General features: G+C 42.8%; 2 protein-coding genes across 2 annotated transcripts; one reads left to right on the forward strand and one right to left on the reverse strand.

Moving 5' to 3' along the window:
• Positions 1–2,102: 2,102 nt before the first annotated feature.
• mat2aa (methionine adenosyltransferase 2Aa) lies at positions 2,103–11,514 on the forward strand. Its single transcript, XM_079734706.1, has 9 exons — positions 2,103–2,354; positions 3,648–3,725; positions 5,862–5,984; positions 6,118–6,230; positions 6,323–6,466; positions 7,059–7,277; positions 7,732–7,914; positions 8,689–8,822; positions 9,075–11,514. The coding sequence occupies exons 1-9, from the start codon at positions 2,276–2,278 to the stop codon at positions 9,175–9,177; spliced, it is 1,176 nt and encodes a 391-aa protein (XP_079590832.1). The 5' UTR covers positions 2,103–2,275; the 3' UTR covers positions 9,178–11,514.
• Positions 11,515–12,078: 564 nt separating this feature from the next.
• sftpba (surfactant protein Ba) lies at positions 12,079–16,692 on the reverse strand. The gene is made up of 9 exons (XM_079734707.1): positions 16,433–16,692; positions 16,230–16,282; positions 15,083–15,157; positions 14,396–14,524; positions 14,066–14,227; positions 13,386–13,466; positions 13,035–13,218; positions 12,804–12,877; positions 12,079–12,712 (listed from the first exon to the last, which is right to left on the reverse strand). Exons 1-9 carry the CDS (start codon positions 16,491–16,493, stop codon positions 12,644–12,646), a joined length of 888 nt encoding a protein of 295 aa, XP_079590833.1. The 5' UTR covers positions 16,494–16,692; the 3' UTR covers positions 12,079–12,643.
• Between the last annotated feature and the right edge of the window lie 8,106 nt (positions 16,693–24,798).

Consider the following 24,798-nt stretch of genomic DNA (forward strand, 5'->3'; position numbering starts at 1 on the left):
CATCCTTGTGAAAATGGAAAGCAGACTTTAGAAGCCACAGGAGCTTATCCTTGGAGAAATCCTGGACATGCTGAGGTTGCTGCCCTAAGGCAAGGGTAGCCCACGACCCTAATGTCAGCAATCAAGGTAATTGCTGTGTGGGCAAGTGAGAGGATAAAGAGCTCAAGGTAGACAGCCAAGAAGATAACCCTATACTGTTGTAGAATTAAAGAAATCAAATCAAATCATTTCTCTGGCCATACGTTAAGCATATCCTCCCACTAATATCTCAGTATTGATAACTACACTTCCAACCTATGAAATGTTAAAACAGCACAGATTATTTGATAAGTGTTCAGACCTCAAAAGTGAGCTGCCGTTCGCGTGCGTGGTTTATATTGCTCTGCGCCTTAACGGCGTATGTACGGTAAAGCATTTGCATAGTAAGAATGACTACGCAATAGTAAGCAAACAATCAATATCAATATCACCGATCTAAGAGTGTGAAATATAGCGCAATTTCCAGTCTTGAGACAAAGACTAATCTTAAATTAATGTCCTGTTTTAACGAGCTGTTTTGTTTTGCAAGCTCATATCGTCAAATTATGAAAAATACCCTGCTGTGTTCTAGATCCTGCCCCTTTTGTTGGGCAGGATGATGTAGGCTATAGGTCTTTTTACGCTGCCAAGCCGGTTCGGTCGCAGCTTGGCACGCCATGCGATTTCCTTCTTATCTCAAGTTTCCAGTGTAAAACCGAGGGGGTCAACCCCCGGTCGTCACGGCGCGGGCTTTCTTGGTTCACTGGAGAAGGCGGGGCTGCGCACGGAGTCTAGACCTCTTTAGAATAATTTGTATTATTGCATACTCCAGAATGTTTTAATTGTTTTATGAATGAAGACACCCGCATGCAATAATGAGTTCACGTCTGAGTGTAGACTACAAACGCGATTAACTATGGTCAGGGATGTTCGTTACTGTCTAGACAGGGTCCAATAAATAGTGAACTTCATCACAGCCTCGCCAAAGCGCCTACAGTGCTTAATGCAAACAATCGCAACAAAAAACGCCTGCAGAAATTCTCCGACACCCGCTGGTCTCAGCATGATCCATGTCTACAGTAGCCTATGTCTTCTGTCATATGAGGACATTTTAACCACGATGGTTGAATTAAAACCAGAGGGAGACAGCAAGTGCAGCTCGAAAGCGACCTCCCACACAACGGCAATGGAATCATTTAATTTTATTATATGCCTTGTGACGTGGCGATTGATCGGTACATTTCGGCTGCGCATGTATTTTTGGAATTTTAAATCGATGCAATAAATAATGTTGTTGACTTCTAACATGTCTCTATCTTTGCTGTTTAAATCTAACAGTAGTCTATGAGTAATATATCGGCGGTAAACACTGTTTTTGGTTGCGAATTTGTTCCAGCTGGGCATTCCGTGGTATTGGATGTGTTTTAATAAAACACATCCAATACAAGGCAGGTCCGCTGGTGACGCCACTGAGGCTATAGTAGGCTAACGATGCTCTTAGCATCCTACGGGTACCCCTGGAGTCCTCGTTAGCTACGAGCGTTTTCACGACGTTCGTTACCAACGATGCTTTCGGGAAACGGTGTGAAAACTGTACGATGCTCGTACGACGCACTTCACGATCCACTTAGGCTATCGATGCTTTCGGGAAACGGGGCCCTGTTCAGAACTCAATTCATAACATTACTCTGGGTGTATTGCGATGCGTCTCATATATAAGCACGCAGTTTATGTTATTTGTATTGGTGTATTTTCCTTCAATTTGAGACACAACCTCTCCCTCCAGCAGCCAGGCGGCCGGAGATGGTCCATCTCGGGCATCGCAAAGTCCTGTTGTTATTCATGTTATGTCGTTATTCATGTAATGTTATTTATTCATGTCACGTTCTTGTTGTTCTCGTTCCGGGGACTGATAACTGGCTTGCACAGCTAAAATGAAGCGGCAGACGGAAATAGATATGGTAAACCGGGATATCGGTAGAGTTCAGCATCCCTCCTCTGCGAGGATCATGGATTTTTTCCAACACGACCATTGGCTGTAGTGAAAACAAGTGGGCGTGGACACACTGGACCTCAAGACTGACTCAACGTTTCACCGGCAATCTATTAACTCACACCTAATGTTTTGTTAGTTTGTCATCACAAGGAGCGAACTGCACCAACAGTGGAAGCCGACTTAAGCCCCGTAGGAACACCAGCGTACTCTCCTAAGTAAGCTAGTGTCTAGCCGGTGCAGCGTACAGTAATCCTCCAGAAGATGAACGGCTTCTATAACTCTCTTCATGATGAAGATTGTTTCCTTTTTACCTCCGAGTCTGTTGGAGAAGGTCATCCAGGTGAGTTATGTTGTCGCTTGCTCGCGGTCCCCAGAAGGTGTCGGTTCAGAGAGTGCTGGTGTGCTTGTGCTTTTTTTGTGTAATTCTAGCTAACAGCTAGCACGGTGTGGACGCATGGGTGTGTGTTGTGTTGTTCAGCATTTCTCTGTGAGCCCGTCTAACTGCTTACTGTATTAAAAATGAACCCCTACCATATGCCCACTGTCCAGCACGAGCCTGGAAGGTTATGTCAGTAAGGGTCTGTTGCTGGCTCATAAGTCATATTACATTGAACTGGTTTAAACCACCTCTAGTCAGGCGGCTGCATGTCTTATGAAGTCACATGTTCTATTGTGGACCTTTTAAACAATGTGCTTGAGTTATATACACACTCACACGCTCTTATTCAAACTAGCTAAATCACACTAGTAGTGATATACACAATTACTAGGTACACTAGTAGTGATGCAAATCCTAACCATAACTAAGTGGTGCACTAGTAGTGTGGCACATCCCAACTATAAATAGGTACACTAGTAGTCATATACACTCTTACTATTACTAGGTAGCACTAGCAAGCCAGGAAAGCAATAAATTCATCCGAGGTAGGAGCTCTCCGCCCAGAACATCGTAATCTAGCATCATAACATGTGGATCACATGGGCTGACGCTGTGCTCTACGCATGCGTCAAAGTTTGAAGGGCTTTAGTTATTATAATGGTAATAGTCTGAAAACCCGACGAAATACTTGTAACACACACCTCGTTTACCTAGTCCCTCTGGTGTGCGAACAAGCTTTGTACAACACACACAAACACACACACACACACACACGCACACGTCAGAATCTGTTTTTGTTATAAGCTTAACGATAGGAAATATGCCTAAACTAGTATTGTCTAACAACTTGACAAGTTATGCGTGTTTCTTTTTGAGTTCTAACAGTGATTAGGGTTGTTATGTCACAGCCCTCCAAATCCTGTTAATAAACTTTTTTAATGATGTAGTTACCAATACAGTAAAACAATAACTGAGTCCAGTGGCAACAATTCCAGTATATCAGATAATAAGTATGTCCAGTGCCCCTCTTCTGGGTATGTGTTACATATTACACTATTTGTTTCCAGAAAATTGTTCTGGTACCATTCTTGTTATACTTCATATCCAGATAAAATCTTGTGGTTCTGGCAAGTATATTGCATTGTCTGTTCCATCCCATTGTAATCTTTTTCAATGAGACACAATATCTATACCAGTGTATCATTACAGCCTGTTAGTAGGAACTTATCCCTGCCTTTTTGTGTCGTTTCACAGATAAGATTTGTGACCAAATCAGTGACGCGGTTCTGGACGCCCACCTCATGCAGGATCCTGACGCTAAAGTAGCATGTGGTCAGTAAACACACAGCTGCTTCTCAGAGTCCTTGACTGTCAAACCCAAAGAATTAGAGTCGGGATGTAGTAATGGTTTTGTTTTTGAAGCCTGTGAGAAGAAGAAGTAGTAACAGTAGTTGTTTTTGAAGTCTGTCATTGTATTTCCTGCTGTGTTTATGTCATTTGCAGTCCCAGGGAGAAAACACTAGTCTAATGAACTGGCACTTAAATCACACTTAACACTACTCTGTTTGAGCAGTGTTCACGTTGATTACTATTCGTTGGTCTTTAAACAACGCCTAAACAATGATAGCAAACAGTTATTTTTTACACATGGTGCAGTTTGCAATGAATACAAACTGTTAATGTGGTGGTGAAGAGATTTCATATTGTGATTTGAATATTTAAACAATGCAGCACCAATGCTAAGGCCTACGCATATTGTAGTTATCTATTGTTGGGAATAGATATTACAAGAACCAACAATACAACAAAGCAAACTTACACACAGACATGTTTTGTTGACCTGCTACCAAGAGTTATGTTGCAAAGGATCCGGAAGGAAAGGAACACACTTAATAATTACCTGTCATTTGCATCATGGAATTCAGCACAAGGCATATAAGATTGTTATTGTTTCAGTGTGCCAGGATCCTCATATGACCTTCATAATGTAGTGAAGTCCCTAGTCAATGATTCTCATTTCAAAGCATATCAAACTATTGAACCAGTGATCTTTGATATTCAGTGATACAGGACGCCGGTCCAGACATGGTATACTAGAGGGCAGCAGTTATAGCAGTTATATCCGTCATGAAAAAATAATAAATGTTCTTGTCCATTGATGTTTTTTCGACCGGACGGACTTGGGAGCTGAGAACTGAGCAGACCCTCACACGAATGTGACATAAGAGTAACATAACTTCTGATTGCCATTTTTATCTGGTTTTAGCACAGTTGCAGCTCAGCTCTTTGGTGACCCCAAGTTTGTTGTTTTGTTAAGGCCAGGCCTGCAATCTTTTGAATGATGATAAGCACAGATCAGGTGTTTGACTTCCATTGCTCTGGCTGTGGCTGTATCAGGGCCATCAAGTCACACCTGCTGGGTCACACCGAGGAGAAATACCGGCTGGTCACATGACCCACTACAAGTGTGTTGTTCAGCCCTAGGGACCCGCGCCTGAAATCGCCAACTCACTCGCAAATTAGTACAAGACTGGATACCCCCAGTTCATTTTCAATTTCAAAAAGGCATTATCAACGGGGACATAGACTAAAATCATAGACGCAATTTGATAGACCCACAACCCATCAGAGCAGCAAAATGTGAGCTTGCAGACTCATCTGGTTCCAAGGCTGAGGCCGAGATTCAGTCTGAACAGACTGCATTCATTTGATTGAGATTATTTCAAGATAAGGAAATAAAAAAATGTGGAAAACATGGATCCTCTCAAGTAAAAGAAAGGAGTTAACAATCCACATTAATGAGAAAGGATGGTATCACACATTTTGGAGTAGATGATCTACAATGTATTCAATCTAATGTACAATGTAATTTACTTCATGTATTTTCATTAATTAAACCCATGTATGAAAGAAAAGTCCCGGTTAAACCTTTGGTGTGAGTCTGTGATTTAGTTTCCATGAGGAAAGTGGATTGAAAGCAGCTCAAGGCGCTGTGATGTACTGGAGATAAGATTTTGGTAATCAGCTCTATGATGTCCTCAGTCCCAGGGAGAAAACACTAGTCTAATGAACTGGCACTTAAATCACACTTAACACTATTCTGTTTGAGCTGTGTTCACGTTGAATGGATTACTATTCTTTGGTCTTTAAACAACACGTAAACAATGATTACAAACAGTAAGTGTTACACTTGGTGCAGTTTGCAATGAATACAAACTGTTAATGTGGTAGTGAGGAGATTTTGTATTGTGATTTGAATTTTTAAACGATGCAGCGCCAAGGCCAAAGTATATTGTAGTTCAAAGCAAGATAAGTAGTATAGGACTACATTATCAATTAATGGCCATATTTTTGTTTACACCTAGGAACTTGTGCGCTGATAACATCCCAATAATCCATAATAAGTGTTGAAAAGTGACGCATAGTGGTAGTCCACCTTGACCTCCCTATGTGTGTTTGTTTCCTCAGAGACGGTGGCGAAGACGGGCATGATCCTGCTGGCCGGGGAGATCACATCCAGGGCTCACGTGGACTACCAGAAGATCGTGAGAGAGACCATCAAGCACGTCGGCTACGATGATTCCTCCAAAGGTACGGTGAGCTGGGCTGGTCTTCAGGGCTGGTGTTGGCCGTCAGAGTTACGTTTAACCATGTGGGTTGTCCAAATGCTGCACCCTGGTGTGGATGTGACGAAAGCAGATCTCTTAATGTTTTCATCCCAAAGGCTTCGACTACAAGACCTGCAACGTTCTGGTTGCGTTGGAGCAGCAATCCCCCGACATCGCTCAGGGAGTCCATCTGGACCGCAAGGAGGAGGACGTCGGGGCTGGAGACCAGGTCAGAAGGAGCTAACTTTTGAATAAGTTCATTCTCTGCTGTATTTGGCGTGTGTTGTTTGATTAAAGCAAGGGTCTCCTCCATCACTGCAGGGTCTGATGTTCGGCTATGCCACCGACGAGACAGAGGAATGCATGCCCCTCACCATCATTCTGGCTCACAAACTCAACGCCAAGATGGCCGAGCTGCGCCGCGATGGAACCTTGCCCTGGCTACGGCCCGACTCCAAAACCCAGGTACAGTACAGTGGAGGAGGAGGAGAAGGAGGAGGAGGGTGAGGAACAGCAAGCTGGAGGTGCGGGTACAGCAGGGAGGAGGAGGAGGCGGCACAGCATGGAGAAGGAGGAGGGGGTACGGCAGGGATAAGGAGGAAAAGCGAAAAGGTTGGAGTTGCAGCAGGGAGGAGGTATAGCGGGGCGGAGGAGGTACAGCAGGGTGGCAGAGGATGTACAGGAGCTAGATGTAGGTGGAGATACAGCCGGGAGAAGGATGTATAGGAGGTAGGAAGTATATGAGGAAAATTATGGAGGAGGAGGATGACGTACAGAAGGGAAGAGGAGGGGGTACAGGAAGGAGGACGAGATGCAGAGAGGAGAACGGGGAGATGCATCAAGGGAGGAAGAGGAGGCAGGGAGGAGGGGCTGCAAGACAGTCTGAAGACAATAAAAGCGTCCGCTAAAGGAAACTTGAGAGTGAATGGAGAAAGCTATAATTGTAGCTATATTCCTATCGCTGGGGTTATAGAAGGTGTGTGTGTGTGTGTGTGTGTGTGTGTGTGTGTGTGTGTGTGTGTGTGTGTGTGTGTGTGTGTGTGATCTCCTCCATCAGGTGACGGTGCAGTACAGGCAGGACCGCGGGGCCATGCTGCCCCTGCGCGTGCACACCGTGGTGGTGTCGGTGCAGCACGACGAGGACATCTCCCTGGAGGAGATGCGGGCGTCCCTGAAGGAGCGCGTGGTGCAGGCGGTGGTGCCCCCGGCCTACCTGGACGAGGACACTGTCTACCACCTGCAGCCCAGCGGACGCTTCGTCATCGGCGGCCCGCAGGTGACTGTGGTCTGCACGGGCTGCGTTCATACAGCGCCTCCCTCACCAGTGGCCACTCAAAGCGCTTCACAATTAATGCCCAACAATTCATCCATTCATACACACATTCACCCACCGACGGCGGTGTCAACCATGTGCAGGGACTCCTCGACCCTCAGGAGCAGTGGATCTGACTAGCATCCTTCCAGTTGCCAGTCAGCCCGCTCTACCACCCTCTCCTCTAGAGCTCCCATTCATAACCTCCATTCTACTGATAGCTTATGACTTAAATGGTAGGGGAAGGTTTGGAGTCTCAAACATGACCATTCATATTCTGATACTTGTCATTAATTAACAATGATCTAAACAAGTCTCAAGAGAATCAACCCCTCAGTTGAGTGAGTCAAAGCAAGCCATGAAGGATGGTATGAATGTAGTCTCAACAAACACCGTGCGGTCTCTCCGGCACCTCAAGGGCGACGCCGGCCTCACCGGTCGCAAGATCATCGTGGACACCTACGGCGGCTGGGGCGCCCACGGCGGGGGGGCCTTCTCGGGGAAGGACTACACCAAGGTGGACCGCTCGGCGGCCTACGCGGCCCGCTGGGTGGCCAAGTCCCTGGTGAAGGCGGGCCTCTGCAGGCGGGTCCTGGTGCAGGTAACGGCCCCCTGGATGGATGGATGTAGAGGGATAAAGATGGATGGATGGATGGATGGATGGATATAGGTGGATGGATATAGGTGGATGGATGTAGAAGGATAAAGATGGATGGATGGATATAGATGGATATAGTGGGATGGATATAGGTGGATGGATATAGAGGGATGGATATGGATGGATATAGGTGGATGGATATAGTGGGATGGATGTAGCTGGATGGATGTAGGTGAATGGATATAGCTGGATGGATGTAGATTGATGGATATGGATGGATATAGATGGATGGATGGATGGATATAGAAGGATGGATATAGGAGGATGGATATAGGAGGATGGATATAGGAGGATGGATATAGTGGGGTGGATATAGAGGGATGATATAGCTGGATGGATGGATAAAGATGGATGGATATAGAAGGATGGATGTAGATGGATGGATGGATGTAGATGGATGGATATAGAAGGATGGATGTAGCTGGATGGATGTAGATGGATGGATATAGAGGGATGGATGTAGATTGATGGATATAGGTGGATGGATATAGATGGATGATATAGGGGGATGGATATAGATGGATGGATATAGGTGGATGGATGTAGTAGGATTGGATATAGTAGGATGAATGGATATAGAAGGATGGTTGTTTAGTTCCGCCCCTGGGCGCGTGATAATGCTGCTACAGACCAGTGGACCTGCTCAAGAACCGCATGACCTTTGGCCTGGTGTTTCTGCCATGTCCCTTGTGTGTGTGTGTTGTTGATGTGCTCCAGGTGGCGTATGCCATCGGGGTGGCCCACCCCCTGTCCATCTCCATCTTCCACTACGGGACGTCCGGCCGCAGTGAGAGGGAGCTGCTGGACATCGTCAAGAGGAACTTTGACCTGCGTCCCGGTGTCATTGTCAAGTATGGTTTCCTGTGATGGTCCATGATCCATAAGCCAGGATTTAACCAAGTGCTTCATTATTTCATCATTTGAAAATGAATATTCTTTAAGGTTATTTCAACTTATCACACATATTCAAACGAGTACCATCGTACCATTTAATTTATATTTTCAAAATCAATGGAAGCATGTGGGGGAGACTAGATCGGCCAATGAGTGGGGGGGGTGTACACACTACTCCAGCTACAGCTGTGCTGTCTCTGTTTCTCCAGGGAGCTGGACCTGAAGAGGCCCATGTACCAGCGCACCGCAGCGTACGGCCACTTCGGACGGGAGGGCTTCTCCTGGGAGATGCCCAAGAAGCTCAAGTACTGAGTACTGCTCCTCTCCCAGCCTCACACCGGTCTGTGTGATCTCCACCCACTAGAGGGTGCTGTTGTTCCTCCCGTGTTCCTTTCCACTCTCTCAACCCTCCCCCCTTCCTCACCCCCTCCCAGCCTGGTCCCTAGCACTCCCTACTGTGTGCTGTACTTCCCCTTTTTTTAAAGAGAAGGCAACGGAAGGTTCGATGGCAAAATAACAACAACAATAATAATAACAGATTATAGATGATAGATGAACTTGATAGAGGTAGTGCCACTGGGTTCACTTGCATTATGATTTATATTTATATAGAGGGGAAAGCGTTGATTATTTGCGCTTAACTTGTATTAAACGTTAACATCAATCTAGGAAATAAACCCGAAAGTGTCAGGGCCAAATACGATGGCCGATAAATAACGATAATCAATGTTTGTGCAGCAGTGTTTTTTTGACTTCAGCAGGCTTATGCCATATTTCAGAAGCCTGCTTGCTCTGTCTGTTTCCTGTTCATATCACATTAGCTGACTTCCAAACCGATAATGCACTGTAATCTTGTCTGATGCAAGATTCTGTTGCTCTCTCTTTATTGGCTTGCAGTGTTCCCAAATGCTCACTGCTGTCGTGTTACACTCCACTCTGTTCTTCTTTCAAAGATGGAGGTCGGCGTAAAGCTTGTGTAGACCTCCACCCAGAAGGGAGCAAGAGCAGCCATGCTTTTCCCCCACCCACAAGTAGCGTTTTGTCCCTGATTTAAGCCTTTTACGCTGGATGCGCAGGCATCATACATGAGAATGAGCTCCAGTATGAGGACACAGTGACTTCTTTAATGGAGAGGGATTCTCTCAACAATGGTCATGGGCAATACTTGTGAGCAGGAGAAAATCCTTGTCCCCTTTTGATAGTTACATTTGGTTGGTCGACCATAACAAGCTTTTTAAAAGTTGCTAGCCATAACAGAAACATCACATTTATACCCCAAATACCTCTTTCTTAGAGGAAAGGCACTTAATGGTCCTGGCGGCTTCAATTTGCACATGCTAGCGTGCTAAAGCTAGCAACTATCTACACCCCCCCAAGGAGTTGGACGTAGGCCAACTGTAGAAGCTATGAACAAGATAGTGGATGTTGCAGCAGCTGTAAACACAAAGGAGAAGCTTTATAGAGAACTGAGAAGCTGCTAATATTAGCCTCTGGGTGCTCACATGGATCGCTGCACACCCTTTTACTATATTTATCGATGTGAATGTTTGCAAAATGTGCTCAGTACCGTCCCGCTGGCCTATCGGACCATGTTGTAGACAATCGTGGCCTGCAGAGCTGTGAGAACGGGTGTAGCTACAGAGAAACCCGGCGCGGCCTGCAGGACACCACCCTTAAGGCCTTCAGAGCAATGAACCGGAACACTAAAACTGTGTTCTTAATGTTGGTCAGGAGGGGAGGGGGGGCAGGGTTCGTAGTGCGTGTGTGTTTGTGTGAGACTGTCTTCAGCTCTGGTACCTATGTTCACGGTGAGAGACCTGCTTCCTCAGGATGCAGCAGCTGTAGTGGTTGCTGGCTTCTCTCCATTTTGAGTGTGGGTTGGCCTGCGTGTGGTTGACTATAAGATGGCTGCTGTAAATGGTGGAATACCTCAGTTTGAGTCGACGTCCCGTTTTTGCTAAATCTAGGGAATATTTTTGTAGTTCTTCGTCGTAGCGCTACATTTAGTAGTTGAAAAGAGCAACGTTGGGATCATTTGGGTGTGGGGGAGGTTAACTGACTACAGCGCAGTATGACGCCTGACTCATTCCGTGTACGGAGCTGAATGTTGTATTTCGCTAAACGACACCACGACTCTGGCGCCCCACGTCCATGTCGGGCTGTATTCCACTGTATTGTATTGAGTGTGGGGAAGGTGTCTTCAGTGTGATGTGCGTGCAGTGGCCCCAGACGTCTTTGGTGTTCAGAGTCCTCGGCCCCACAATGAGTGTGACTGTGAAAGGTAACGCATTGCTGAGCATTCCACGAGGCGATGGATATCTCGAACACCACAGGAAGTCTCTCTTTCCACATGTGGTTCCCTCCGGCAGACTGAAGCAGATTGGCTGGTGTTGTACAGAGAAACCAGCCCGTTTACATGCTTCTCTGTGGGTTCCTGTTTGTACTACCCTTTTTTTTAATCTCAGTATTTGTTGCTGTTACAGACATGTCTACTGGTTTGGATAATGACATTTGTAAAAGTGCCTTTCTAACATTCTGCCCTTCTCTTGTGGCGCGGCCGGAATCCCCAGAATGTAAATTGGCCACCCCCCAACACTGTCTCCCCCAATGTATCAAATGTTGTGCTGTCCAACACGGTTACTATCTGAATAAAATATCCTACCCCAAGTTTGTCGTTTGTTCCTCTGATCACTATGTTCGTACCGTCTTTGGATTTATACATGATATTACAGTATCTTCTGTGTGTAGATATACTAGCTATAATGTATAAATACAAAAACCTGGTCGTCACAGAAAGCAAACCAGGACTCTTATTTAAATCTAGTCTGTTCAGAATCATTGCTTCAACTTGTACATGTGTGGTGTGAGTTTTTTTCTGCTCTCGGGAGAACTTAATTTCTAACAAATATTAATTTGTTAGAAATTGTCTTCATTAATGTCTGGCTACTTTGTATAATGTTGTCTACTCAAGTAAGGAAGGGTTTCACCTGAAGCGTTTCTGGTTCAAAACTTCCTTGAGGTTAGCTGCTGTTTCAACTCAATAAGTTGTTAAACTTCCTTGTCTTGCAATAATTTCTACATGATCCACTTTCATTGTGTGTCACGCATACAATGTACAAGTGTTTTGTTGCGGGCATGGTGCGTGTTTGAACACATTTTTGTACAATTCTGAAGTAAAGGGGGAAACAAACAAGTGGAAAAAAAGAATTTGGGACAGCAATCAAATTTTAATGCTTAATACAATATTATGCCATTAAAACACATTAAGCTTCTCAGACGGAGGTTAAACATTCCTTCTCAACGCCGGAATATGCTGCAGCTCAGATTAGTTTTAAGAGGTCACAAAATATTTTTTTATTTAAGGTAAAAAATCACAAGACTGAATCACATCAACTTAAAAAAACAATAGTGAAAGGTGAAAGAAGTGCAAACAGTAAAATAAGTCAATATTGTTAAGGACTGAAGCAATATTTGAAAATGGAAGTTGCAACACCTAGGTCATCTGTTGGACGAAAGAGTTCGAAGCCGGGGCATATTCCCAGCCTAAAGAAAAATTATATAAAGGGGACATATACCGCCAGGTGTGAGTGTAATTAGCCCTTACAAGCCGTTTCAAAAATCTGTCAGTCCACTGGGTAGGCTGGTAGACTGATCTATCCAGCACACATCTAGGTGGACACGTGTTGTCATAAGGGGCAGATTTTTGAAACGGCTTGTAAGGGCTAATCCCACTCACACCTGGTGGTATAATATGTCCCCTTTAAACAAACATTCATATTCACTCAGCATATTTAAAAAAGGCCTTTCGGGCGGACTTCCAGGCGAATCTCTGACAGAATGACACAGTCTGCAGACAGAAAAGTAAAGTTTATGACTCTTGAACTTGGGAATTTTGAAAATGTTGGAATTTGTATACACAGTACTTTGTTTGTACTCACTCCACATCTCATTGCGGTCCTTAAGTCCCTGCATCTGAAGCTTGGTACAGTGCAAGGGTCCACAAACGCCTCCCCTGTTCCACACACAAACACACACGCGTTGGATCACAACAATCATTTTAAACCATGTGTCGTGGCAACTTCACCATCGCAGCGCATTGTAACCAAACAAACTTTCGTCCACCTTTACAAATTTGGGAGGTGTGTTTTTTTTATTTTCTGCTGACTCACTGTTGAGGGCTCTTTCCTGCACTGAGCACAGTTGGAGCAGGGAACAGATGGTCTTGGGTGTAATGTGACTCAGCAGGGTATCCAGCACCGTCTTGGCGAATGAATCTACAAGGGCCTCACACTTATCTGTGTAGGAGGCCGGGAGGTGGCCACACCCCCCCAGCAGGACGTTCACCACTGCCGCCTGGCAAAATGAACAACAAAATATCAGGCAATACCAAACCGGGGAGGGTGCAGTCGGAAGACAAAGCACGCTTTTCCCCCGATGTGTAATTGTGGGTTTTGGTGTGATTATGAATGGAAGGATTGTCTTTGTGTTTTGTTGTCTGCCCACAATAGACAACCTCTTACCTCTGTCTTTTCTTTTGGGAACATCTTCTGCAAAGCGTCCATAATGACCAGGCAGTAGGTGCATTGAATTGAGGACGTGCCCTGAAAAAAAAGACCGACCCGTTCCTACCTTGATACAAAACAAGCCCGCGGATAGCTAGGCCTTCTAAGTGTTTGTTGATACTAAAGAAGAGTTTTGTGTTGAAACTACAATAGAGGGTTTATATTACTAAAGTGGTGTTTGTGTTGAAACTTTAGCAGAGGGTTTGTGTTACGACAGTAGAATCTTACTAGAGTAGAGTGTAAGGGTTGATACTACAGTAGAATGATTGTGTTGATACTACAGTGTAGTGTTGATACTACAGTAGAGTGTTTGTACTACAGTAGTGCTGGTACTACTGTACTACTAGTAGTGATGTTTATACAGTATTTAGTGTTTACTACAGTGTTTGTACTACAGAAATGTTATGGTTGGTACAGAATAATGATTCAGTTGATACTACAGTAGAGTGTAAGGGTTATTACTACATTAAAGTTGAAGGGGTTGATTCTTCAGTAGAGTGTTTGCGTTGATACTACAGTAGAGTGTTACTACAGTAGTGTTACTGCTGATACTACAGTTGTGTTTGTGTTAACAGTAGAGGGCTTGGGTTGATTATTTTAGATGAAAGCAAGGGATTGAGGACTTGTATCCACGGTACCGTGAGCTTGCTGTCTTCTCCTGCCCATGGCACGTCACTCAGGTCCAGAGCCTCGATGGCGGCCCTCACACTCTCCTGGATATCGCTGATCAGTTGCCTCTCATGGCCGTCCTCTAAGTGCGAGCCACATAGCCCAAGGAAAGAGCACACTTGCTCTGGTTTCTGTACAGAATGTGATAAGGAGTGGGCAGTGGCATATATTGGTAAAGATGGGTCTGGACTCCAATGCAATTTCAACACAAAAGAGATGCAAATGGGGGACAAGACTAACTACATGAACTAAGATGATCCGAGATGTAATTTAGTTTAGAAAAAAAGTTTGGAACTTACCACTGAATTGGTGATGAAATTGATTGCCATTGGCAAGATCTGCTCCACCTGCTGGCGGCAGATCTGGCTAGATGTGCTGGGGTTTGGCAAGTAATCACATAAAACCTCAAGATTGTCCATCATCTTCCTCTGCAGGCGTGGGGTTATCGGGGGGGATATTTGATCATTTCTGTAGCATATATCCTCTATAATATCATATATTAATCATACATCCCTTTTATCATAACTTTTATATCCTCTATCATACCTGAATCATATATCTCCTGTATCATACACTATATCTTCTTTATTATAACCATCCGCAATCTGCTCTATCATATCTGTGTTGTACATCTTTTTTATCTCTTCAACAAAATGTGAACTGCTCCGTATAAAAGGGGAAGTATCAAAAAGTTACCGCCACAAATACGTGTGTGTGTGTGTGTGTGTGTGTGTGTGTGTGTGTGTGTGTGTGTGTGTGTGTGTGTGTGTGTGAATTCAAACAGGTTTTCATATTTATTTGTAGATATTCGGAACTGATACTACTTTTACCTAATGCTACCTATTTGGAACCGGTCCAAATGCAGATTCTAACTAGAGCCTATCTTTCCAGACATATTTGGATTGATGAATAATATAAAATAGTAGTATTTAAAGGCAAACTTTAAGTGTTCTCCAGGTGCTTTATTGTGAGACTGTTTCACCGACCTGGATGTCCGCGTTGGTAAGGATGTCAACCACCAGGTTGAATATTTCACTACAGTCCTTGCAAACATCCCCAGTCTAAAGAAGACATATTAATATGACAGAGATAGTTATTATATTGTTGCATTATATTATTTTACAACATAACAATCCCACAGGGTCTAATGTTACAACCAATTTACTCTTTATCATAACATGAACAGAATATATATATGCATTATTCTGTTTTACTTATCTTAGTGATGTCTCAACATTTCTTACCCAAGGGCTTAATATGGAGAATAATAAATCACAATGTTCATACAGGATCAATGATTTCTATTTAATCCTAAATTGGAAATCAATGTTGTGTCTCTCATAGTTGCTCTGTGAGTGCATCAATCAGTCACAGCGGAGAATTTTATTTGTCACAATTGTATTTAATTCCTCAAAGTATGACGAAGTACTCTTGGGACTGAAATAGTTGCTTTGGGAATGTGGTCAATAGCTGATTCAATATTGGTGAACCAGATGCACTGTGTGTGATAGGGACTGAAAGAATACAATGCCTGAATATTGTGATAACACTATTTATACTGCAATATTTGTTATGTGAGCAGGTCAGAGCAAGGCCAAGACAGTGTAGACTCATATTATTCTATTTTAGCAACTACAATCCCATCCTGACGAACATGTGTTTACTATATATAGACTTATGGATAGGAGAGGTACACATTTTTCATCCTATATGCGAGGACGGAAGAGAAAGGACATTGTAATTGTATAATTTCTAACTTAGAATATTGTGTTAAATTGCCATTGCAACAATAAGTCAGACTTTAAGTTATTTGTTTTAGTCTAATTGTATATAAAATATTAATGTTAATTAGTTTCTAGTGTATTTGGAATGATGCTGCAATATATAGTTATTTCTGCCAGTGAGTTATAATGTATGACAAACAAAATGTATTAAGTCACACATTTATATTGCATCCTGAGGATAAATATATATTCTCTTCAGTCCATTATTGATTCACCAACAAAAATCAAAGTAAGATTTCTCTCCTTTTACCATTGAAGGATCATGCAAGTAAAGTCCCTGTAAAACAGCACACGTTATATTGTTAAATCCTGCTTCAAAATGACTAAGAACCAACAAATCATTACTCACTAGATGCGTAGAATCCTTGGGCGCTCCATTCATCTTGAATTCAGTGGTCAAAGCTGCAAAGAGACCACAACTCCCTCATCTCATTAAATGAACAAACATATCCTCAACATCATTAAACATCAAGATACAATACAATATAGGAGTTATCATCAAGATCAAGAAGAAACGGGATTTCAACCAGTCATTTGTTAACTAATGATTACCTGAGCTTTGGATTCCAAGGAAGAGGAGCACAGCAACATTTAGGGGAGCCATCGTCTTCATCCACAGTAGTCTGTGGCTGAGCTATATGTCCACTGCGCCCTGTCGTGTGAAGCTGGGGTATATGTTGGTTCGATGCACAGCGTCTTCTGTAGGTGGGGTGTATGTCGTTTCACTGCACCCTGTCGTCTGCACCTGGGATATGTGATGAAATTCAGGGGGCCAGAGAGGAGGCCACCTGCAAAGCTTATGCTGATAGAGAAATGAAAAAAGACACAGCCATTTGTTTTCTTTCTGAGAATTAAACACTTCTCAAAAATGGTTCTAAATGAGTCATTAGAACTCTAACCATAAACATTGACCCAGTTTCAGTCTCAAGTTCCTCATTCTTTAGCAAGTAGGGGATTGATTTTCGCTACAGGAGTGACATCTTTACATAGTAGGGTTAATGAATACACGTTTATAGACAATGGTAAAATCTATTTGCACTGCCTAATTATTAGATCTATACCAAACTAGAAAGACTAATTTGTGAGTTAAGATGCTTTTTGATATCCTAGATCCAGACGGTGGTGTGGTGCATGTTTGTGTTTGTCTGTGTGTGTGTGTGTGTGTGTGTGTGAGTGTGTGTGTGTGTGTGTGTGTGTGTGTGTGTGTGTCTGCTATGCCTTCTGGTGGACTTTCTTACCACCAGAAGAAGTTGGTTTTTGTTATCCAGGATCATCGTACATTTGGGCCAGTTTTTCAAAGTGGATTTGATCACCTTGATCCAGATACAAACCTTCAGAGTTATCAAATTATATATCATTTGTATACAGTGCTAATAAATGACAATAACAATTGAATAAATTGTTTTTGATATTGCCAGCTATATGGGGGGTTATTTTATGGGATAAAATCCCATATTTTTTCATTACTTCATTGAAAGGCTTAATAGGTAGCCTATTTATTAATATTTTACAAATGAAGTGTAAAATATATACAAATGTATATACTACAATGTAAAAAAGTGTGGATTATTCCTTGAATCCACGCTTCCGCTAGGATCAGGGTAATCCTGACTTTTGGGATCAAAGTTATCCCATTCCTACTAAAAAGTTATGAACAACGCATACTAAAGGTTTGATCCAGATCCAAACCAAGATTGGATTAAAATATTTTATCAGATTTCAGAATCCATTTTTTTATATTTGATCCAATCCGATAGATGTAATCCGATCGGATTGCTTTTGAACAAATGAGCTCTGGTGATCAGGGCCCAGTTTCTTAAACCAACTTTAACCAGCCATCATCTGCCGTTACACCATCAACAACCACCAGCACTAGCTCTGCACCATTGAGAGCAGTTTATTTCAAATGAATCGGGTATTGATCAAGGAACACAGTGAAACTTTGATAAGCAGTGTTGTTATCGTGCAGCTATCTGCCACTGGGAATTCCTGTCGCAGTAGCTTAAACACCCCGTGTTCTTTAGACTTTTATCACCATCAGCCTCATACTTTACACACAGATATCTCACACTCCACAACACACACACACACACACACGCGTGCACACACACACACACTCACTCACGCACACACACACACACACACACACACACACACACACACACACACACACACACACACACACACACACACACACACAAACACACACACACACACAGTCCTATAGTGTTCCACAGCCTGGACGCTTGCATGCAATACCTAATTCTGTCTTTCACCTAATTCTGTCTTCTGTCTGAAAACCAGGTTGCGGCGCCAATCTCTGCTAGCTGGCTGACATCTCTCAGTGATGTCGACACACCACTTGAAGCCCAATCTGGACAACAGTGCTCTGCTCTTCTTTTCAGGGAAGGCATCGCCCATCCAAAACCTCTCCATCAATATTGACCAGCTCTTTGGTGACCAGCTGTCCTTCGCTCTCGACATGGCTGCAACAACCTGCACCTGCAGATTCATGCACCATAACATCAGGAGGATACATACTATCCCTCACCCAGAAGGCCACACTGGTTTGGATCCAGGCTCTTGTCCATTCACCCATGTCTAGAAGGCCTACTGCAACTCCCTGCCTGCCTGCATATGCCATTGCGACCAGAGCGCAGCAGCCGAGTCTGGTCTTCAAACCCTTTACGTCATCCACCGCAGGCAGGGTGGAAACGGATCTATGCAGACTGCATCTCGACACACAAGAAGAAGAAAATAAAATAAAACGTCTGCTAAATAAATGTAATGTTATGTTTCTGTCCCTCCTTGTTAAAGGTCCCATGGCATGCTACTTTATGGATGCTTTAATATCGATATTAGTAGAACCCAAACACAGTATTTGAAGACGTTCCCGAAATTCAGCCGTGGTGCAGAATTACAGCCATGACGAGCCAGTCGCACATTGAGCCTTCCCCAAATGCGCCGTTTCGGTGTCTGTAGCTTTAATGCAAATGAGAAGGAGGGAGGCGGGTCAAGGAGGAGGGTGGGGGTGTGGCCCTGAGCAGCTTGCAGCCACGGTACCATGCACTCTGTTTACAGTGGATGTATCGCAATGGCGAGGCGCACATAGCCTCTAGCCGTGTTCTGTAAATATTCTAGAACACACGGGAGTCCTGGAGCTCTATATCTAAATAATATCATATTATACATAGATATCTATATCATATTATATATATTATCACGGCCAAAAGCTGTGTGAGCCTCCAGACGATAATATGAATCTCAAACGACCGCGTCGGGTTCTCCGATGTCTCTGGTTCTTCCACGTCCACATCAATCTGAAGTAGACTGAACCACGACATGGAGGAGAAAGGGATTGTTGCCCGCGATTGTTGACCGCGGTTGTCTCCCGCCGGAGCCTCGCTGCCGAGGGACCACCGCCTCGGCAGCGGTCAGCACTTAGGCACCACCGCCTCCTGCAGCGCTGAGGTGGTGGTCCCTCGGCAGCGGGAAGCGGGGCTCAAGCTGGAGACATTTGCGGCCAACAATCCCTTTCTCCGCCATGTCGTGGTTCATGTACTTCAGGGAGTCAAAGCCAAAGTTCCTTTCCCCCAATTCATTCTCAACCATGGCTGAGATAACCCCCACTACGAGTCTCGTTGTGGAAATACCAGAGACGAGAGTCCGACGTGTTATGGGCCATAACACCAAAAGCAGAACGGTTATCCAAATAACAAGGAAGTGTACAACACTTGCGTTACAGTCCTGGAGCTCTATATCTAAATAATATCATATAATACATAGATATCTATATGATATATAATCCATATTATCACGGCCAAAAGCTGCGTGCGCCTCCAGACGATATTATGAATCACAAACAACTTCGTCGGGTTCTCCGACGTCTCTGGTTCTTCCACTTTCACATCAATCTGAAGTAGACTGAACCACGCGCTGCCTGCTGCCGGCAGCAGGTAGCATGTCGCAGTTCATGTACTTCAGGGAGTCAAAGCCAAAGTTCCTTTCCCCCAATTCCTTTTCAACCATGGCTGAGATAACCCCAACTACAGTCTTGTTGTGGGAATACAAGAGACGTCAAAGAACCGACGTGTTATGCGCCATAACACCAACAGCAAACACTTGCATTACAGTGTTTGTAATCACACACACACACACACATGTGGCGCTCGCACGGTCGTGTCTCATTGGCGGGCCAAATTCTCTGGGCGGGCCAGGGAGAGAAAGGGGAGGAGTTTAGATCCTTATGACGACATATGGGACCACATTCCAAATCAGCTTGCTTGAGCCTCCGTTTTTTCAAAGGCAAGCAGTACACCTAGTGCTCGTTTTACACCGAACGCAAGTTTTAGCCACTGGGGGACCATAGGCAGGGTTAGGGAAACATATTCATTCATATTTATGTTATAAAACCTCATAAAGTGAGATTTTCATGCCATGGGACCTTTAAGACCCCCACAATTGTTTCTTTGTTTAGTTATTTAGTTAGCGTGCACAGCCCAGTGTTCATGGCCCTACATCTGCACGGCCCGCCATTTGCACATTCCAAAGTGTGCAGGGTCCACACAAGCACACTGAAGACCTAGAGACCAGAGGATACAGAAAGTTAAGTTAGTGATAAGACACACACACACACACACACACACACGTTTCATACACACATAAACACCCGCTTCATACACACATACACAACTGCTTACTACACACACACACACCCGCTTACCACACACACGCTTCATACACACCCATACCCGCTATCTACACCCATCCACGCACACCCAGTTACTACACACACACACCCGCTTACTACACACACACACCCGCTTACTACACACACACACCCGCTTACTACACACACGCTCCCGCTTACCACACTCACAGCTGAGCTATTGATTTACCAAGCCCTTCTTATTAACTACTTACGAGTATAGGTGCAGTTTGGGATTGTGAAGTATGCAGGTTAACAATGCATTGTTCACATCGACAGCTAAGAACCTGACAAGAAGCTGAGCCATCAACTTACTAAGCCCTTCTTAGTAACTACTGTACTTACGAGTATAGGTGCAGTTTGGGATTGTGAACTATGAAGGTTAACAACGCATTGTTCACATCGATAGCTCAGCACCTGATAAGAAGCTAAGCCCTTCTTAGTAACTACTTACGAGTATAGGTGCAGTGCACAATGCAGGTAAACAATGCATTAGACATGCTCGCCAAGGAAGTTCTTTGCGTAAAATCACCCAACATAGGCTAGTTTTAGGATCTTGTTCTAAGAAAGCATACATCAGTTGTGTTTTAGATTGATATCTGATGCTAAAGATAGTTTAAAACAAACCTGAAATAAATAAAACATTTTTTTTTATAAAACCTGCAGTGAGGTAAAATGTAACCTAAATGATGCCCAGCACATCACCAGTAGACACTATTCTATTTATATTGCGCAATTGTCTATAGACAACACTATAGACAAGTGTCTATATAATCCAGTAGTGCTCATTTAAAGACAAAGACTATTTAGCTGGCAATACGACTAAACCTTTACTCTGCTACCTTTCAAATATAGGATTATCTAAGGTTTTGTTGTAATATATTATAAATAATGTAAAATGATGATGCAAAGACATCTTCTACAGAAATGTACTAAATACAATAATCAAATCCAGAGTGTAAGAAGCTGTGAAGGGGAGGCTAAACTATTGTTACCTTTGTATAAACCAACCTCTAACCCATGTGGGTTTTTTCTGTTCTTCGTCACTTCTTTATTGTTGCTTGTCCTGTTTGTTATGTCCAGGAAGCGTTCCTTCTTGGTTCTTTCACCATCGTTAATGTCATCGAAATCCCAGAGACCGCAGGTCACAAAATGTCTATACAAAACAGTATAAGCGTATTATTAACAAAAGGTGCTGACAGTGTTGTCCACCAACCAACCATAGCAATCAGCAGCAAGTCAGCCAGGTCAAGGTTGGTCAGTCCTGTTCACACCTCCATACTCGATACACCTCCATACTCATGAACAGCACCAGGAAGCCCACTAGTTGCAGAGCAAGCTTCTCTACCACCTGGGATACTTAATGCTACTCAATATAAATTAGGACACTTGCACACTAGTGGCCAAAGAGACGCTCTAACAATGTCCAAAACATTCTGTTTTTTATTTTCATGTGTTTTTCACTGCAGCTGACATTGTTTGGAAATATTTGTGTCTGAAGAATAGACATTCACAATTGAATTTACCAAGGAACACTTTTCTCTCTTTCTTGGCTACATTTGAACATCTTATCACTTAATTATTCAGCTAATCACTCATAAAGTCAGTTTATAATTGAGTAATTGATTCATTTAGTCATCTTATAATTGATTCAGTTTATTATTTAATCATCTCATCATTTATTCAGTTTATCCTGTGATCTTTTATTCAGTTGATCTTGTATAGTCAGATAATCTGAAGAGATTTACAAGTGTGACTAACAACAATCCCAAATCATCACATCTTAATTAGAGCAACAAAAGTTTTGTCGTGCTGAGTTTATTCTTTGATAGCAATATTGTAAAGCAACTAGACAAAGTAGTGTAATCAGAATAAAATGTTGGCCAATTGTTCTGGATTCCCAAAAAATTATACATTTAGCCACAAGCTAAAGGTTAATGATGAACATGCCTGCTAATTCGCGACTGGCATTCAATCAGCCCGATTGTTTGTTTTATATGATAGTAAGTATTACCAAATGTCCAATAACTGACAATATTTGACATTTTGTTTGTATGATGGAGAGAATTACCAAAGATCACATTACTGATCATATCTGAGAAGTATTTTATACACCTGATGTCATTGCCTTTTTGCTCATCTCCTTCCAGTGTGTTTGAACACTGTTTGAAACTGTAAAGTCCCCTTATTTTCCATTACAACCTGTATTCTTGCAAAACAAAATGGCCGGTTGAAATAGGACAGATTTCGTTCAGATTAGTCTTGGTTCACAATTGAACAATATTTCACACTATTTTTTCAAGTTTTTTTCCTAATATATCAAGGATATTTTGTGACACTCTGGGAGATATCTGTGAAACATTGTCCAATGTGTAAACAAGAATAATATGAAACTAGGACTGCAAGCAGTAACACAAGGTATTCACAGCCCACGCATCGCCTTTTTCAAGTCAATACATGTAAATCCAAACTGTTGGATTTACATTTAAAGATATTTGAAGCTATGGTTCAGATGATGCAGTTTGCTTAAGTTTTGCTGAATTTTTCACTGTACAGCTAAATCTATCTTGACGGACATTCTGGGTTCAAGACACAAAAATGTTCAGCATGCGAAATAAGACATGTCCAACACGTTTCAGAAATTGTAATTCATCGGGGCAGCTGTGCCGATTGTTTAAACTTTAACCATGAATCATAGTGCCCCTATGGGAATTTCAGAGACGTGATGACCAGGGATATTTTTATGTAGTCTAAATTTGAAAACTTTTGACCAGTCCACCTCGGAGATATAGGCATTACCAATCCGGAATATTAATAATACCCAAGCCCTAGAATAACAATAGTTATCCACAATAACCAATAACAGTGTAGCAGACTACGTTTTGATCCCTTATACTGTAAGGCATTATACAGAGAAGCTACATTTTTAACCTTTCAGAATTTCTTTTTTAGGCAGATTGGTACAGCCCACATGCTAGGAAGGATGTATGACAAGTGACAGTAGAGCAGTGACAGTGAGATTGTCAATGCAGTTCAGTGTACTAGTGAATACTTGATTATTGTTTGGGACAAATGGGGTGCTGCATTTTCAAGAAATGCACGACCCTGCACTTTCCAGAAAACTAGTACCCTGCATTTCAAGAAAGCTGATACAAGCAATACCCATGGCTTTTTGAGAAATTTTTATATTTCCAGTTTATCAAGGCATAGGCCTACCCAATTAGGAAGAGTATATTTAAGAATGTTAGGCAAAATACTGTAGGTGTGTCAAGGCGTTTGACTGTACAACCCACAGAGGGCAATATTTTCTTATTTTTAAGATGCTAAATATCTTAAAAATGGTTGAAAAGTTAGATATACTAGCAAATGATAGTGGCTGTTTTCAAGTGATTGCAGGTTCAGGCTCAGAATATGCAATATATGAGCACGAAAAGGGGATACATTTGGTTGTAATAAAGCTGTACATGGTTTTTAATAGTTTGTGTACATGTGTGCGTGCACATGCACCACTTGTGTACTGTCTTCCTGAACGCTCACATCTATAGCAAGAATGGTTTCCTGCAAGTGATAAATCTTGCTGCTGTAAGGGATCAGGAAATGTTACGGTATCTTATTCCTTGATGGCAACAAGCCAAGTATTGTGTGTTTCTATAAAAGTGTAGGTTTTTAAAGATGTTATCAGCTGGTGCGTTTGCAACCAATCACTCATGACTGCTTTTCTCAAGAAAGCAGTAAGCAGGTTTCACAACTTAACCAAATGTTTATGTTTTTCTATTTGGTTAGTAGTGGTTAGTAGTTCTGATTGCTGCTGGTGTCAGACTGTCCTGCACTGAGCATCTCACAGGCTTGAATGTCTTGTCATGGAGTTGTCTAACAGTTACAGTTAAATGTTCCACTATCCTCACTAAGAGTATTGCATGGCTTTCCCCACATCTAATTTTAAGTGTTTAAAGACTTTGAGTCAATTCCCTTGAGGATGATGTAGAATGTTGTAATAAAAGGATTTTAATGCTTTATATTGTTAGCATGACCTTATCTTTTTTTTTAGTATTCAAGGTAGACAAACATTGCATTTCTGGCAAAAGATTTCCTTATTGCCAGAAATTCGATATTTGGCCTACACACCCTAAGAGGACAGATAGTTAACCTTTAAGCACATTTTAACATCCACAGTTATCTGTTAATATTAGGTGTGGATAACTCTGGTTGT

Source organism: Pollachius pollachius, assembly GCF_949987615.1.
Source record: "Pollachius pollachius genome assembly, chromosome: 4".
Taxonomy (NCBI): Eukaryota; Metazoa; Chordata; class Actinopteri; order Gadiformes; family Gadidae; genus Pollachius; species Pollachius pollachius.

Bases quoted from the DNA above. Each gene is read 5' to 3' on its own strand.
- sftpba (XM_079734707.1), bottom strand. From the start codon at position 16,493: ATGAAGACGATGGCTCCCCTAAATGTTGCTGTGCTCCTCTTCCTTGGA. The intron at 13,467-14,065 runs GTACCGTGGATA...CTTTTTTTTCAG, and splicing joins GAGAAGACAGCAAGCTCACG to GGCACGTCCTCAATTCAATG. The intron at 12,878-13,034 runs GTGAGTCAGCAG...TGTGTGGAACAG, and splicing joins GCAGGAAAGAGCCCTCAACA to GGGAGGCGTTTGTGGACCCT.
- mat2aa (XM_079734706.1), top strand. From the start codon at position 2,276: ATGAACGGCTTCTATAACTCTCTTCATGATGAAGATTGTTTCCTTTTT. The intron at 6,467-7,058 runs GTACAGTACAGT...CTCCTCCATCAG, and splicing joins GGCCCGACTCCAAAACCCAG to GTGACGGTGCAGTACAGGCA. The intron at 8,823-9,074 runs GTATGGTTTCCT...CTGTTTCTCCAG, and splicing joins CGTCCCGGTGTCATTGTCAA to GGAGCTGGACCTGAAGAGGC.